Source organism: Piliocolobus tephrosceles, chromosome 11 (assembly GCF_002776525.5).
Source record: "Piliocolobus tephrosceles isolate RC106 chromosome 11, ASM277652v3, whole genome shotgun sequence".
Classification (NCBI taxonomy): domain Eukaryota; kingdom Metazoa; phylum Chordata; class Mammalia; order Primates; family Cercopithecidae; genus Piliocolobus; species Piliocolobus tephrosceles.
In genome coordinates, this window is record NC_045444.1 from 1298388 (window position 1) to 1315207 (window position 16820).

The following is a 16820-nucleotide window of genomic DNA, read 5'->3' on the forward strand; positions in this document are numbered from 1 at the left end:
TAGCAACCTTCAAAGCAGCAGGGGAAATTTCCAACACCAAGATCTCAGACACCTCAAACTGGCAGGAGTGTGAGGTCCAACAAGAAGAGATTTTATGAATCAGCCAGCCATGTGGGTGGGGCATGGCCAGGTTTCCTGATTCCCAGACCAGGGTGCCAACAACACCTACTGTTCATGTGAGAAGAGGAAGAGGGGCCACTGGCATCTTTTGCCCACCTGGGGTTCCTCCTTGTGGGAGAGGGGAGGCCAGAGGAGAGCAAGTTCCCTGAGGGCTTCTCAGAGAAGAGGAGGGTTTAGATCATAGCACAGGATAAGGAAGAAGACCTTCCCCAAGGGAGAGGAGCAGAGCTTGCCTGGAGGTAAATTACTTTTGGGAACTGTCTTCTTTAGTAGTTGCCTTCCTCTCCGAACACTCTTTCTTTTCTTTTCAGATGATCTGACAGCCTTTTAATGAACACCTACTAAGTGCCCAGCACTTTCCTGGGAACTTAATTCTTACAACCTGCTGAGAGGTCTATACACTCATTCCACGGTGGAGGAAATGGAGACTTAGGGGAGAAGTGAAATTTGAACCAGGTCCATGTGGTTTCAAAGCCTGTGCGTGTTCCTTTACCCTATGGAAGCCTCCAGAAGCCAAGGTCTCACCTCCCCTCTTCCCCGGAGGCCCCAAACCTGGGTAGCTGTGGCCCAAGACCTTTGAGGGAGGGTCTTGAGGCATTATCTCCCTTATCTTTTCTTGCAGTGACTTGGATTCTCCCAGGCTGGTGTAACCAGCAAATGTCTAAAGGTGGCTCTGAGATGATGGCCCTCTGTGCCTGTGTCCATGAAATCAGGTAGTACACCACATAGAACCAGACTCTCGGTGACAGGCCTGATATCCAGACCTGCATCCAGGCTGTGCAAATCTCAGATAGACACAACCAGTGGTTGGGGATAGCTGGTAGGATCTTGCCTAAGCAGACCAGGGAGCTCTGTGAGGAGTGTTTGGGAGAAAATCCCCCAGGTTCATCTCCCTGCAGGGACTGCCCCTGCTGGGCCCTCACACTAAGCTGGTCCTAGTCCTCAGTACTGTGGTGTGTAGGCCACAGCTCAAGGAGCCCTCCACCTAGCGGGTCAAAGGTAGTGGAAGATCTGAGAGTCAGGCAGACCTGGTCCAAATCCTGGATCTGCCATTTCCTTACAGCGTGATGCTAAAAAAAAAAAGTCACTTCTTCATCTGAAAAATGGGGCTGATCCCACCCGTTCTGCAGGGTCTCAGTGGGGATTGAAGGCGGCTGACCTCAATGTAGCACGATGCCTGCCCCAGGCGGGACTTCGGCAAACTTCACTTCCCTTCTCTTCCCTCCCCTTGAGGGCCAAGACCAAGAAAACAGAACTGGGTATGCGGAAACCTGTCCCAGCCCTGTGGGGTGGATTTATCTTCTCTTCTGATCACAGTGTGTTTGCACATGACCTTGAGGCCAGTGACTTTTACACCTTGCCTATGCTGGGCTGGGCTGTGACCTGGCTGTGACTTGCCTGACCTCAAGCCACGCCTCAGCTGACACCCGTCTTTCCACCACCCCTGCTGTGCTGAGTGAGCGCCAGCCACCTGTCCCATTGTTCCTGCCCCAGGCTGTGTGTGGAGAGTGGTCTGACGCGGCAGATAGCACCCTACACTCCAGATGTGTTGAGGTGGGCTCTGAGGGTCAGGAAAAAAGCAGAGGGGCACGGTGTGAACGTCCTGTGCAGATTTACCCCCAAGTGGCCCCCCAACTGGTTGGGTTTTCTTTTCTCAGTAACTCCTGGCAGAAGTCCAAGGAGGCCTCCTTTTCCCAAACCCTCTGTCCTTGGCTCAAAAATCCAGCAGAGGACGTGCCACGACCACAAAAGGTGACAGCAGTCAAGGGGAAAGAGGGCTCCCTTACTGGAGTGCACAGATGTTTCCTATTTATTTTGCTTACACGGTTGACTTTTTCCAGAGGCTGCTTGGGATGGCTTTACATCGAAAAGCTCAGCAATAAGGCTAATAGTAAGTCAGACAAAAAAATCATGGACTGGGGGAAAGAAAGTAGCATTTAAACATATTTAATAAGGATATTATAGTCATGAACATGTGCCTGAGTATCCTGGCTACCACAGTAAAAGGGGAAATACAATTAGTTATGGGAAAAGAGTAAACACACTAATCATGTTTTTTTTTTTTTTTTTTCTTGGAGCTTTGTGTAATAGGCACTGAGTGTTGAAAAGGGTAGAGTTAGGCCGGGCGCGGTGGCTCAAGCCTGTAATCCCAGCACTTTGGGAGGCCGAGACGGGCGGATCACGAGGTCAGGAGATCGAGACCATCCTGGCTAACACGGTGAAACCCCGTCTCTACTAAAAAATATAAAAAAAACTAGCCGGGCGAGGTGGCAGGCGCCTGTAGTCCCAGCCACTCGGGAGGCTGAGGCAGGAGAATGGCATGAACCTGGGAGGCGGAGCTTGCAGTGAGCTGAGATCCGGCCACTGCACCCCAGCCTGGACAACAGAGCGAGACTCCATCTCAAAAAAAAAAAAAAAGAAAAAAGAAAAGGGTAGAGTTATTTACTCCATATTTGTAGAAATTCAGAAGATTATCAGACTATTTGCGTCACAAGGACTTTTAAGCAAGCAAAGAGTATGATGTTGTCATGCACCCTGGTGAGGGGAAGTGTCATCCAGTTCTAGGTTTCTGTGAATCTACCTTGATGCAGGTGTTCAGGGAGTAGTGAGTTTCCTTGGTTGTAATGCAGATCAGCGCTTCTCAAACTTAAACATGTATACAATCTCCTAGGGAGTCTTGTTAAAATGCCATTCGAATTGGGGAGCTTTGGGGTAGGCCTGACACTCTGCCATCCTAAAACCCTCCCAGGCCATCACGATCACCACCTTCGGAGCAGCAAGGGGTTAAAGCCCAGGCGTCTCCCATGATCTAGTAGTGAGTGCCTTTCTAATCTCCCCCAGCTGTAAGGCAATGCAATGTTATGGACAGGCAAGAAGAATCTCTTCCTTGCTCTGTAAATGCTTCCGGGATGTGCAGGGTCAGCCTCCCTCCATCCTGGTTGGCAATCTTGGTCTAGTCACGAGCCAAGACCATTGATCATACACAAAAGTTTAAGTACCAACTATGTGCCAGGAAGCTCCCTCAGAAAGACGGTTGGTCCTGCTCCCTGACCCACCCTCCACCCCGGCATCTTTGATCCACTCTTCCTTCAGCAACTGCCTTTGTCACTGCTCTCTTGAGCCAAAATAAACAAAAAGCAACTTCCTTTCAAACCTTCTCCATACTCTCCTGCTGGCCACAGTTACATCTCCCTGCAGATACACAGATTCTCATGACACAGAGCTCAGACAGCGCTTCCTCTCTGGGGGGGCTCATGTTTCGAGAGAAAACTGAAAGGAGGACAACCTTATGCTCCAGTAGAATTCCAAATTCTGGGGTGCAGGGAGATTTGGTGTGTGTATGTGGGGGTGAGTGTCCTAATGCCCCATAAGCCACACTTTACAATGTTGTACAATATTGGCTCACAATCATGGGCCATGGAAAGCGGAGTCTGTAAGGTTCCGGCCCAGGCTCCAGCACTCCTCTATCAGCTGGCCTCCCCGCTCAGCACTCTCTCCCCCTACCCGCCCTGCCTCAGCTCTGAGTGCTGCTGATGTGCCTCCACCCATCGAGATGGCAAAGACAATGCCTCCTTTTTACCCTGAATGCAGCCTCACATAGGGAAGAGCTTTCTGTGCCCCAGAACTTTGAGGAGCCCTGTAGCACCTGATCTAGTGGGGAGAGTATCAGTGGGGAGTGGCACCTTTCCTGAGGCCATGGCCCACCATGGCCCGGGCAGGACCAGATCCAAGTGGCCCGGCTCCTGGCAAGGGTTGTCAGAGTACATTGGGGCATGCAGCTTCCCGTGACCCTCTCGTTTTCATGCAGGATTTATTTTGTGAAGTGGATCTGCTCTGTCCCAGCCTATAAATGCTGGATTAATCCAAGAAGCTGAGGGTGAACAACACCCCTCTCCTTCCAAATCAAATAAGAAATAAACCTAGATTTTCTTCCTGGATATTCTCTTCTTAGCCAAACAGCTAGCCTGGTTGTCAAGGAAAAGGGCAATCCCGGGGGGTCTGAACATTGAATATTCAGCAACTCCGGGGGCAGAGACGTCCCTAAGTGCACGAGTGGAGCACCCCTCTGAATCAGTATCACACCAGCCGGGGGCATACAAAGGAGGAGAGCAGAATGGGCAGAAGCTGTGGGGACACATCCAAGATGCTAAAAGAGGCGAGGAAGGGCGAGGACGGGTGTGCATTCCTGCAAAGGGTATTTACTGAGCACGTACTATGAGCCAGGCGGTGCTCTAGCCGTTAGAGATACAGAACTCACTAAACATAAAAATCCCTGCCCAGCAGGAGCTCACATTTCTATGGGAGAAGAAAGTTACTGAAAAACAGTCCAAAAAACTCTATTTGATAGTGTGTTCAAAGGTAATACAGCCTATGGGGAAAGAAAAGAAAAAAAGCAGGTACATGAATGAGGAATGGGGGTGATCAGGGTGGGCCTCATGGAGATGATGACCTTTCAGCAAAGACTTGAAGGAGGTAGGGAGGGTCCCTAGGGATACTAGGGTCCAGGCCAGGGGAACAGCAAGGGTCAGGATCCTGTCAGATCTATCTGAGGCGGGACTGAGTGTGAGCAGAGAGACGAGACAGAGGAGGAGAGAAGGCCAATCGCACTGGGCCACAGCTATTGCAAGGACTTTACTTTTGCTGGGGGAGGGGGGAGAGTTTTGAGCAGAGGAGAAACGCGATCTGGCAAACATCTTGAAAGCATGGTTCTGACTGCTCTGCCCTTGGCGGAGGACACCAGAGTCTGGCCCATGGAAGGTGCTCAACAAAGCTCAGCACATTGCCCTCCTCCCTGGAGTAGGAAAGGGCTCGTCTGCTTTGAGAAATTTGGCCCTCAAGCTTCTGGAAACATCTGACCCTATGCCAGGTGAGACAAGCTCACACTCAAAAGGCCCCCTTAGTTCAGGGGTCAGTGGACAGAACAAACACCAAAAGTCAACGGCGTGGGTGGTGCCCTCTCCGCCAAGGTGTGTGTGCCCAAGTAGGGCATTCACCTCCCTCCCTCTCTGTGAGAAATTTCAGACCCCTCTTCTTTCCAGCAGCAGTTCATGTTCCTTTTAAGATAATCCTCTGTAGACCTCTGCCAGCCCAGCCTTCAAAATGTCTCCCTTTCTCTCTCTTACTCATGGAGAGCCCCCCCCAAAAATAAGTCTCCCTCTCTCTTACTCATGCATGGAAAGCCCCACAAAAAGACACTGGTTCCCAGGGATTCTTCCAAAGATGCTGGAAGACCTCTCGGTGTTTGCGTTTCCCAAGCTCAGTTTTTGTCCTTGGGCATTAAAGGAAGGATATTCAGCCATCCCCGTCAGCAGAAGCAGGCCTCAAAAGAACAGCTACTGTGGGGGGAGCATATTGGGGGCACCAGAGAGGGCTAGGAACTGGGTCTTGTCTTTTCAACGTGTACAACCCACTGTAGTGGCAACTCACCAGCCCTGGCACCCTAAGGGCAGGAACCTCCGTTGGGCACCTGTGTCTCCAGTACTGGGAACAGTCTGGCACCTGAGGCACCGTCAGTGTTGAATGGATAAAGGACCTGTGAGAATTGCCACAAGAGGTGTTGCCCTGGGGCAAGGTGGGACAGGAAAATTCTTGCAAGAGAAAGGAGAGGCTCTGGCCTTGGGCCCTGGCTGGGCAGAGAGCTGGGAGGTGGGTATTCGGGCAGGAGGAAAGCTGTGTGGAGGGGGAAGCAAACCGTCTGCGGGTGGGTCTCGGTAGGGCTTGGGGGTGGAGGGAAGGGCCCTCACAGCAGCGCTCCCTCCACAGGGAGACCAGAGCTCTGCCTCTTCCTCCCGACCGTGCCCTTTGGGGTCTAGTTATGGGCCTTCCCTGAGGCCCAGTTCCTGCCTCTGGCCTCTGGAGGCTTATCTCCCCAACAGAGGCTGACTCCCCAGAAAACAAGATTCTTAGACTTCCTAAAAATAACCTGAAGCGGCCGGGCGCGGTGGCTCAAGCCTGTAATTCCAGCACTTTGGGAGGCCGAGATGGGCGGATCACGAGGTCAGGAGATCGAGGCCATCCTGGCGAACACGGTGAAACCCCGTCTCTACTAAAAAATACAAAAAACTAGCCGGGCGAGGTGGCGGCGCCTGTAGTCCCAGCTACCCGGGAGGCTGAGGCAGGAGAATGGCGTCAACCCGGGAGGCGGAGCTTGCAGTGAGCTGAGATCCGGCCACTGCACTCCAGCCCGGGCGACAGAGCGAGACTCCGTCCCAAAAGAAAAAAAAAAAAATAACCTGAAGCTCCTCATCAGAAGCTAATAGAATACGCCCCCCAGGAATACTCTAGAAAGAGTACCAGGGGTCAGGAACCCCCACTCAGCCTCCACGAATCTGAGCGGAAAAGCCCGGGTCTCCTCACCTGTGAAGAGAATGACAGCAGCCGGCAACTGTGACCATAGGTGAGAAAGGGCTTCGGACCAGGGCGCACACCTCTAGAAAGGCGCCCACAGACGGCCTCACCTTACTTATGCCCGGCCTCACTGCTGTGCTGTGAAGCCATCGGCGCTGGAAGTGCGGACGGCAGCGAGCAGTGCGCCAGGGGGAGCGGGGGACGGGTAGGGTTTCAGAGCCCAGAAGGCCTAGACAGGGAGGCAGCTCCGGGAGAAAGGTGCCCGCCATCCCACCGGTCTTGGAACCTGAGGACTGCTGGGAAGGGTCAAAAGTCTGCCCTAAGGGTGGACAAGGGACAGAGATGGGCAGGACCACAAAGGCCTTGTTGAGACGGAAGGGATCCGGACCCAATGTGGCGCCCTGGCCTCTTCCCACCTGCAACCATGGCTGCCACTTGGCCTCCGTTATAAAATGGACAAGGATTCGAGGTGCTGCTCAGGTTAAGAGAGGGGGGCCTAGAGGTCACCTTGGCCTCGGTGCCCTCCCTGGCCGGGTTAAGAGGCGGTCCCGGAGTTCCGCTCACTTCAGCCGTGTGCGGGGCACTGCAAACCAGGAAGTGTTGGAGCCGGCTGGGGACCTCCCGCCTCGGGCCAGGAGAGGAGGGTGGTTAGACGCCGCCGCCGCTGCACGGCCTGCAGGACTGGGCGGGGAGCGAGGACCCGGCGGCTCCTGATTGCGGCCCCGGGGGAGGTGGCCGAGCCGGATAAGCTGCGGCGGGCTGGCGGGCGGCCACCTCCCCTGCAGGTCCGGCCCTCCCGGGCGGGTGGGGCGCGCGAGAGGAGGAGCCTCGGGCCGAGCCACTGCCTTCGCCGCGGACCTTCAGCTGCCGCGGTTGCTCCGAGCGGCTGGCCGCAGAGGTGAGTGACCCCTCCCCCGGTCTCCGCGGGGCTGTGTGCTGCGCCGAGTCCCCGAGACGCCCGCCCGGTTGCACCCTGCGCCATCGCCGCAGGGACCTCGGGTGCCGCCACACGTCTGGAGGCGACCCCTCTCCCCTGGGACCGAGCCACGTGCGCCCGCGGCAGAGAAACCGGGTTCGGGGCCCCCACCCCGCGTGCCTTCCTTCCCTAGGCGCAGAAGCCGCTTGCGCCATGCGAGTTGGGCAGGGCCGGCGGCGACAGTGGCGGGGAGCAGGCTCCGGAGCCCCGGGTGCAGATGTGGGCGCCCCTCCAGGTGACCTCGGCTGAGTCCACAGGTTCCGTGTGCCCCACAGCTGGGGCTCTGGCCAGCGGTCCCGAAGGAGGGCTGGTAGCTGTGGGCGGGATCTTCCAGGCTCTTCCTCACCAGACCTCCCAGTCCCTTCGCAGCCGGACAGGGCAGGGGCTGGGCAGGGGCGCCCGACCTTGGTCCCCAGGAGGAGGCTGGTCTGACCAGTGCCCGCCTCTGCCCGCAGAGCTCTTGCCTGGCAAAGTTCCCCTTCCTGCCCGGCAAAGTTCCCCCTCCTGCCCACTTCCCCGAAATTTGGGGACAGGCTGCCCAGAGAGGTGTGGTTGGAACTTTGGTCACTCTGGGTAAATGAAGGGGAGGGTGTGCCCAGATAATATGCCGTTTGGGGACATAGAAAGCCGGATCCGTGGGGAGAAGCAGGAAAGTCCTGCTGGAGCCCTGGCAGAGGGCACGGAGAGGCCTCCCAGGTATCCAGGGCCACCTCAGAGATGGACTCCAGAAGTGGGGGCTTCTGGAAATAGCCCCAGGGAGGTATTTCTGTCCATCAGAGTGCAGCCATAATATAATTAACAGCAGATATTCCCATATATGTGTGCCAGGCATCTTGCTAAGGGCTTTGTGCATAATATCCCAGCTAATCCTCACAACAGGAAGGCACCATTATCTCTTGTTAAAAATGGGGAAACAGCCTCAGAGAGTCCACATATTTTGCAAGGATACACAGCTAGCAACTTGCAGAAGTAGGATTTGAACCCAGAGTTATCTGACTTGGAGCCCAGAGGAACCTACCAGTGGGGTGAAACAGGCTGTGTCCTCAAGAGGATTCTGGTAGCCCCAAGAATACAGTGCTGGGAGCCAGAAGGTCCACAAAACCAAAGGGTCTCACCTGGGTGTGTCCCCTCAGTCACCTGCAAGGCTTGTTAAAAATATAGATCCCCAAGTCCCATCCAAAGCTGACTGAATCAGCTAGGAGCACCTGGAGGACCCAGGCTGTGTCTTACTTATCTGTGTCCCCAGTGGCCTGCAGAGGGGCTGGGAGGGAGCAGGTGCTTAGCCAATGTCTGATGGGTAAGTGGGCGGAGTGGGGTAGATGGTGTCACTAGTGTCCTGAAGGGGCTTAAATGGAGCAGGTGGCCTGAGCCAGGCAATGTGGCAGCAGGTATGGAACTGACACCGTCTAATGCTGGCCTCAGAGCCATCAGGGAGCTCAGGCTGGGCCACTTGTCCACCTGGAGGTTGAACAGCCTGCTCCAGGTTTGCTGAGGTCCCCAGGACCAGACCAGGTCAAGCTGGGATCACACATGTGCCCTCTCCAGCCTAGAGATGTCAAACTGGTAGATTCCTTTCCCATTCATGTCTCCTATCCTTGGCCCACAGCTTATCAGAGACCAGGGTGCTGGGCAGGGCTTCAGATAGTGAAAAAGTGAAAGTTCTTGAGTGAAGTCCAAAGGCGCACACCTGAGAGCTGGGTGGGTAAAGGTCGCTGGCTGAGAGCTGGGGGGAGAGTCTGGCTTTGGAGTCGGATGAATGAGTCCAAATCTCAGCTCCTTACCCCCTGACATGAAGCCCTCAGCTCTCTGAACCTCTGTTCATTTGCAAAACCTTGCCAAGGGCTTCAAACAGGATATCCTCATAAAACAAGGATGCCTATCTGGGGGACTAAGTGTGTGAAGTGCGGAATTTTAGGAGTGCAGATCCTAAAATTATATCAGATCCCTCCTTCTTCACCTCAGGTTTGCGCGTTAAGCAGTGAGGGGCCTTCCAGGCCCAGTACTCTTCTAGACCAAACCACTGACTTTCCTAAAGAAGGTAACTGAGGCCCAGAGAGTGGCCTCCAGGTTCCGTACTCTGTGGCAGAGCTGGCCTTGGCTCCAAGCCCCAGGGTTCCCAGCTCTGTCTTAGCTGATGCCTCCCAGACTGGCAGTCTACGCTGCCTGCTGCATTCCCTGTCTAGCTGCAAATGAACAACTGAGCGGGCTAGGGTGAGGTTCAGGCAGGCTGGGGCAGGGGAAGGAAGCAGGTCATTCGGTGAGTCGGGCTTCCTGGTCTTCCAGCTGAGGCTGGATCCGCTCTTTCCTGTCCACCCACGGTGCATAGTGGCCAGGTCTTCCTGAGCTGGGCAGGCCTGAGCTGAGCAGGTTGAGTACTATGAAACTGCTTTCTAGCATCTAGACCAGGGAGGTGCCTCTTGATTTAAAATGAGGATGTTTACCAGTTTAAGTAGTTATTAGAACCTAAGGCTAAGTTGGCGCCTTTCCTCCCTCTAGGGGTTGGAAGGGTGTATGCCTCTTTTTCCGCTCCTACCTCACCCCTGCCAACCCATCCCAATTTGAGAGGCTTTGGAGATCACAGAACTTGGAGAGGAGAGGGGCAGGGGTCGGGGTGAGACTAGGTGGTCTTCAAACATTGGGCTACTGAAGTCCCGCTTCCTCCCATCAGTCTCCTGCAGCTGGGTCTACCCACCTGTCTAACACAGCCTCCCACGGGTCCCGGGCCTCTGTGTGCTCCAACCATCACATCCTTGGCATGCCACACACCACCACCATCTCGCCTGAAATGCCAGTCCTCATCACTGACATTCAGCCTCCCATGTGCCGGCTCCCGGGCCAAACACTTTACCTACAGGAGCTCATTTGTACCTGGAGACTCTTAAGAGGTCGACAGTGTTATTCTCCCAACCACGTGACTTTCCAAGCACATACGGACCCCAACTTCTTTTTTTCCACCCCTATCCTGAGACTCCTAGCCACTAACTAACCACTACATTCTCCTGTCCAAATTCTGCCTCATTGGTTATTCATTCAACAAACACTTACTGAGCACTAACTTTGAGCCAGGCACTCTAAGACCAGCTGAGTCCCACTGCTGGCAGGATGAGGGTTGTCATTAATCACCCCACAAACACACATGCCCTCTGCATACGTGTGAATCTGAGTGAGGAGACACGTGGCGGTGAGGCCCAGGACCTATCGCTCATGTGAATGAGCCAGGATGGAAAACCAGAGACACCCCCTCCCCTCACCCACTAAGCCAGAGGGATCAACCACTGTGCCTGCGGTGAGGGCTGACAGGCGACTGCTCGTGGCTAAGAAACTCTTGCGTTGTCATTTCAACCCCAGGGCAGAGTGTGTTCCTCTTCAGGTGTGGCCTGGCCTCACGAGCACTCCTCCGAATGGGTCAGGCGTTGGTTGCTTCAGCGCCGTAAGAACGCTGTCACTGGAGAATTGTTCGATATTCAACTCCTCCCAGTCAGTCTGTCTTCTGCATGCCCACAGTTACTGGGCAGCGCAGGCAACAGGTGAGCACTGATTGTTCCTCAATCAGATAGTGACTTCCTCCATCTCCGCCTTCTGCTTAATGAGAGCCAGCTGGGAGTTCGGCAAACATCGCCTGTGTAAGCCTTCTTTTTAAAGGTGTAAAAAAAAAATACTGCCCCAAGATTATAAAGCCGACTTCGGTACATGTAAAGAGATTTGGGGTTGGTGAATGGGCCCACTAAGCTTTATTTGGTGGTGTCAGCTGTCTCGGTTCATGTGTAGACAGCAGGGCCCCCAAAGCTGGCATGCTGGGGTCTGCGAGTGAACGAGCTTCCCATTTCTTTTATTTATTTATTTATTTTTATTTTTAGACAGACTCTCACTCTGTCGCCCAGGCTGGAGTACAGTGGTGTCATCTCGGCTCACTGCAAACTCTGCCTCCTGATTTCAAGCAATTCTCCTGCCTCAGCCTCCCGAGCAGCTGGGATTACAGGTGTGCTCCACCACACCCGGCTAATTTTTGTATGATTAGTAGAGACGGGGTTTTGCCAGGTTGGCCAGGCTGGTTTTGAACTCCTGACCTCAGGTGATCTACCTGCCTCGGCCTCCCAAAGTGCTGGGATTGCAGGTGTGAGCCACCATGCCCGGCTGCTTCCCATTTCTATAAGCATCCAGCTGGTGGGGTGGCCAGCAGGCTGTGGGGAGTGGTGCCTGATTTTCCCAGTGGGCTTGAGAGGGTAACAGTATACCCCCAGTCAGGGCGAGGGTCTCTCTGAAGGTGAACTCTGGGTGCACAGCTAGAGGATGCAGTGGCTGTGAGCTGGGCCCTCCGGGTGAGGTCTGGCCTGCACATATTGCCACAGTGGGCTTGCTGGCATCCAAGGGGGCTTTCTGGGTGACCATCCAGGCCTACACCAGGGTCAGTAGCACACTGAATGCAGTGGAGTTTGAGAGGACCCACCATCGGCCGTCAAACCACCCCAACCTGGGTGTAAGGCCAGAGGAGCTGTGGGAAGTGACACAGGCCCTCTGGAGATGACCCTCTGGCCCTTGGAGATGTCTCTGGACTGGCCAGAAAGAAGGTGGTACCTGGAACTGGAAGGGAAGGAAGCAAGACAGTGCTGGGCCCAGCAGCCAGAAGTCAGGGTGATGGGTAGATGGAGGGGCGGGCATCTGGGAAAGCCCTGCCCTCCTGGTGTTCCCAGATCTGAAGGCTGGAGGTTGGAAAGCTTGTGTCACCCGGGCTGGTGTGAGTTCCAGTGAGGCTGCTGCTTGCCCTCCCGTGACCTTTAACATCTGGCGTGGCTGCATGGGGGGTGCTGAGAGGAGGGGAAGTCCCAAGGTTGAGGGAGCTCAGGGTAGAGCCAAGGTCTCAGTGAGAACCCCAGGGGGCAGCTGTCACAGCTGACCTGGAGCCCTCCAGGAACGTGTACTCTCCAGCTCCTGGACTCTCAAAAGCAACAGAAAGGTTTGCTTTCCTCAGGTGCGGTTTCCTCACAGTGCAGCTTCTCCAAAGAGATCTGGAGACCCCCCAGCAGCTTTGATAGGAAAATAGAGTCCTATCTACCCCACACCAACACACTGAACTAGAGACTCTGGGCCTGGGACTGCCCAGAAACCCACCCACTTAAACTGCCCGGGCGATTCTGGTGTTCACGAACATTTGAAAGCATGGCCTGAGACCCGCTGGCTCAACAGGTATCCACCAGCTTCACCTAAGCAGAGCATGATGTGAGGGACTGTGAGGATGTGCAGGGGTGGAGGGCACATAGGTCCCTCCCTCAGCTGACCATAGAGCACCCAGAGTGGCAGAGGGGCCATGTGCAGTGAGTGGCCACAGCAGAGCAAGGAAAGGTGCACACAAGAGCAGTCCTAAGGAAGAGATGTGTTTAGGCGTTTCACATTCACTGTTTAATCGTCAGGACAGAGAGGGAACGCAACCTGCCCAAGGTCACACAGCTAGCACATGGCTGGACCGGAATTCACACACAGGTCTGTCCAGCTAGGTCCACCAACTAACACAGCTGCCTCTCTGAATTCAAAGCAGGGAGAGATTGTCAGGGGTGGGGGTTGGGGGAGATGGCAGGTGCCTTTTAAGTGCCCAAGGCCTTGGGCTGGATCTTCAAGGAAGGGGGATTGGGATGGGCCAGGAGGATGTCAAGATTTGAGATGGAAGGAATGCCATTGGCTGTGGTGGGGGGTGGAGTGGGCAGGGGCTGGAAGGAGGGGTAGTGGAAGTCAGTCCCTGCCTACCGGCCTGTGCTGGACTCCGCGGAGATTGAGCAATCTAGCCCTGTGCACAGGAGCTTTCACTCCAGTAGGAGAGAAAAGACCCAGGGGGCCACAGAGAACAATGAGGCCTTGGCTTGGTGTTTGGTGATGATAGAGGAAACCTGCCCAGAACCTGTTTATCAGATGCTCAGGGATCTGATAAACAGGTTCTGCACGCGGGCTTGAGATAAAGATGCCAGGGATACTTAGATGTGCCCTATTCCAAGATCGCTGGGTTCCAAACAAGTTGAAGACAATAGAATACACTTATCCCTAAGAATGGACTTGCACATAATTCAGTTCAACAACACAAAAGCTTCCAAACCTCCAGCGTCCTTTGGGCTGCCGATGTGGCCTCCAAGGTCCACTGAAAAGCCATCGCAGCCAGCAGAAACATGCCTGTGTCTTCTTCAGCCCCCGTCCATGCTTTGCCCTAGAGACAAGTGCTGTCATCTCTTTGTGGTCTGTCTGTCTGTCTGTCTTTCTCTCCACTGTGAGCACTGACAAGCAAGTAAAGATGACAATGAAGCCTTTGTTGGCACCAGATGCTGAGAGCATTATCACTAAGCCAGTGGCAACCATGGTGACTGCAATAAATTTCCCCCACAGAAATTGATAAATTGCCACTTTCTGCAGCCATTATGTTTGCCTTTGTATCCCGAAGAGTAAACGCCTCTCTCCCTTTCTTTCTCTCTCTCATGTGTGTGTGCACACATTAGATGACATTTATTCATTTTATGCATCCTGGGTTCTACTGGTCGTCCCACCTCAGTTCCTGTAGCAAAGAGACTTGAGTCTGAGCCACTAATTATCACCAGTGAGGTTTCCTCCCCGAGCAGGAAGCAGCAGGCCAGAGCTGCGCTCTCTCAGTGCACTCTCCAACCAAGCATCAGTCACCACTCCCGGTCCAGTCCCTGCGGCCAAGAGCTGGTGTGCAGGCTGGAGGAGGCAGCTGGCTGTCTCTCTGGCAGGTCCCTCGTCTCCTGAGAAACCAAAAGTCAGAAACAAAGCCAGGCTGTCCTGGTTGGAGACTGAGCCAGAAAGGTGGCTCACCTCATGATGAGGCTGTCGAGTGACCTGAGAGCCTCAGACCCTCAGACACTCATGTCAGCCAGATGTCGCACCAGCCTGCTGTTGGTAAATCTGGCTATGATGCACATCCTAGGTGGCATGGGTCCTGTGCAAACCCCTCCCTCCAGCTCCCCAACCTCCTGACCCCTGGCCAGCTGGAGGGCGCCCCTTGAATCTCCAGGAGGAACTTGACACCTCCCAGAGATCTGTACCGCCTTGGAACAGGCTGCAAAAAGTGCAGTATAAAATGGGAAATATGTATCATCTGCACATTTTCATGGCCCCCTTTTGAGGAAAGGGAGTCCAAGTTATTAAGTCAGGAGGCTTTTAAAAGTCAAAGGTTCAAGGATTTATCACACACAGTTGCGTGTGTGTGTGTGTGTGTTTAAGGATGTTAATGTTTATGATGCATTTCTGTGGAATGCAGGCCCATTGGGAATTGTAAATTTTTCTTATTGGTAACCATTTCTGCATTGGTTTAGCACGGAACTGCTGCTGCAAGTAATTGAACCGGATTTTTCTAGAATGATTCGAAAATCTAGATGTTTGTAAAAAGCTCTCTAAATTATTCATTCACTTTTATTTTGCAAAGTGGTGTGATGATCAACTCTTTTCCATCAGACCTAACTTGCGCGCATGTGTATTTCTGTGGGGACTGGCTCGCGTGTGCTTGAGCTTTCTGTATTCTCTTCTGTAGGAACTTCTCAGCCTTCCTTTTAAAAATATAATAATTTTTTAATGATGTCTAAATAACGATTCCAGGCAGTATTACAAGAAATATAACAGTAAAATGTTTGTACGAGTCCATCAGAAAGGGAAAATGCCTACAGAGAAAATAGAAATATACCCATTAGATGTGTATGGCTATAACCAAGCTTTTAAACCATGATTTGAGACTGGCATCCTCCATCCTCTCTCCCCTCAGGTCAGCTGTGGGCGGCTAGGGGTGGGATAGCAAGAGGCACCTGGGATCGGGTGGGGCCTCCTGGACCCCAGGCCCAGTGAGAACCAAGCCTGGGGGTTTGGGAATAGCGGGCAGCTCTGGATTTGCAGAAACAGCCTGAGAATGAGAGGCTGGAAAGTGTGAGCTGGAGCAGCTCATTGAGGAGACAGAAAACCGAAGAGGAAGAAAGCAGAAGACACCAAAGCCTGGTGCTGACCAGGTGACCAACTGTTACTCACGTCCTGAGCAATGAGCTGCAGGCCCTGGCACCCCAGAGGCAGCTCGAATGCAGGGACTGGATGGGCCCAGGGCACAGTGGAACTAGGGCAGGCAAGAGCCAACTTGGGGCCCGGAGGAGGTCCTTTAACCTGTCCGGGCCTCAGTTTTCTCTTCTGCAAAGTAGAAGGAATGACAGCCTTCCGCAGGTCAAACCTTGTGCGCACATCCTCAGACGCGATCCCCGACTTCGCCTGGCTGGCACTTCTCTGCATTTGACTCCTGGTTATTGCAGCTGTGTCCACACCAGCATTTGTTAGGTGCTGGGATGTGCCTGCCCAGCTCCTCTCTGTGGGGGAAGATGGAATTCACGCTCTAGGGGAGGCCCGGAGTTGCTACATGGGGCAGTCACAGGGTGGGGAACTTCCCTGAAAACTTCTTATTTGCATAAAATGTGCCCTGGTTTTGACTTACATTGCAAATCTCAGATCCATAAAATGGGAAAGACTTTGCAGAAGCCGTTATTCACTTCACCTGACTGGGAGATGTAGATTTTTCATATCCAAGGGTGTTAGTTTTCATACTAACATTAGCATGTGGGGAGGGGTGATCGAGATGATGGGGAGTAGGGCCCCCCACCACCTACCCCTGGGACCTCTAAAGGAAAGTACACACCACTGTATGTTAGTTGCATCCTGTTACCTGTACCGCAGAGCCAAGAGGTGGGGAACTTAATTCTGCCTTGTAGAGGCACTGGGCCTTCCTGTTGAATTTAGCTAGTTGGGGGAAAGGCACTTCCCAGGGAAAAAGATTAAGCCTATAACCTAAGCATAAAGAAAGCAAGAGCTGAGGCACAGCGGACACCAGGACTCCAAGATGGCGTCAGTCGTACCAGTGAAGGACAAGAAACTTCTAGAGGTCAAACTGGGGGAGCTGCCAAGCTGGATCTTGATGCGGGACTTCAGCCCTAGTGGCATTCTCGGAGCATTTCAAAGAGGTTACTACCGGTACTACAACAAGTACATTAACGTGAGGAAAGGGAGCATCTCGGGGATTACCATGGTGCTGGCATGCTACGTGCTCTTCAACTACTGCATTTCCTACAAGCACCTCAAGCATGAGCGGCTCCGCAAATACCACTGAAGAGAACACGCTCTGCACCACCCCCTGACCCCATGACCTTGGCCTGAGCCCCTCCGTGAGGAACACAATCTCGATCGTTGCTGAATCCTTTCATGTCCTAAGGGGAATTAACCTCCAAATAAAAGATGACTGGTACGTGTGCAAAAAAAAAAAAAAGAAAGCAAGAGCTCTGGGTGGGAAGTGGCCAGAGGCACAGACCAGAAAGACACAGGTTTGGAAGGGCCAAGGAGACAGCACATCTACCAA

General features: G+C 53.6%; 2 protein-coding genes across 6 annotated transcripts in view; both read left to right on the forward strand.

Annotated features, from left to right (window-relative positions):
- The first annotated feature begins 6342 nt into the window (after positions 1-6342).
- STEAP3 (STEAP3 metalloreductase) overlaps positions 6343-16820 on the forward strand; it is a 45671-nt gene continuing 35193 nt past the window's right edge. For 2 of the 5 annotated variants that reach the window (XM_023185168.2, XM_023185169.3), the window contains exon 1: positions 7240-7366. The gene's annotated coding sequence lies outside the window, so the exon portion shown is untranslated. Of the gene's footprint in view, positions 6518-7099; positions 7367-10792; positions 10972-16820 lie in introns of those variants that run through there. The other 3 variants (XM_023185170.2, XM_023185166.2, XM_031936406.1) reach the window with 3 other exon arrangements.
- On the forward strand, positions 16287-16574 carry LOC111521638 (ATP synthase subunit f, mitochondrial). Its single transcript, XM_026456083.1, has one exon. It carries the CDS (start codon positions 16308-16310, stop codon positions 16572-16574), a length of 267 nt encoding a protein of 88 aa, XP_026311868.1. The 5' UTR covers positions 16287-16307.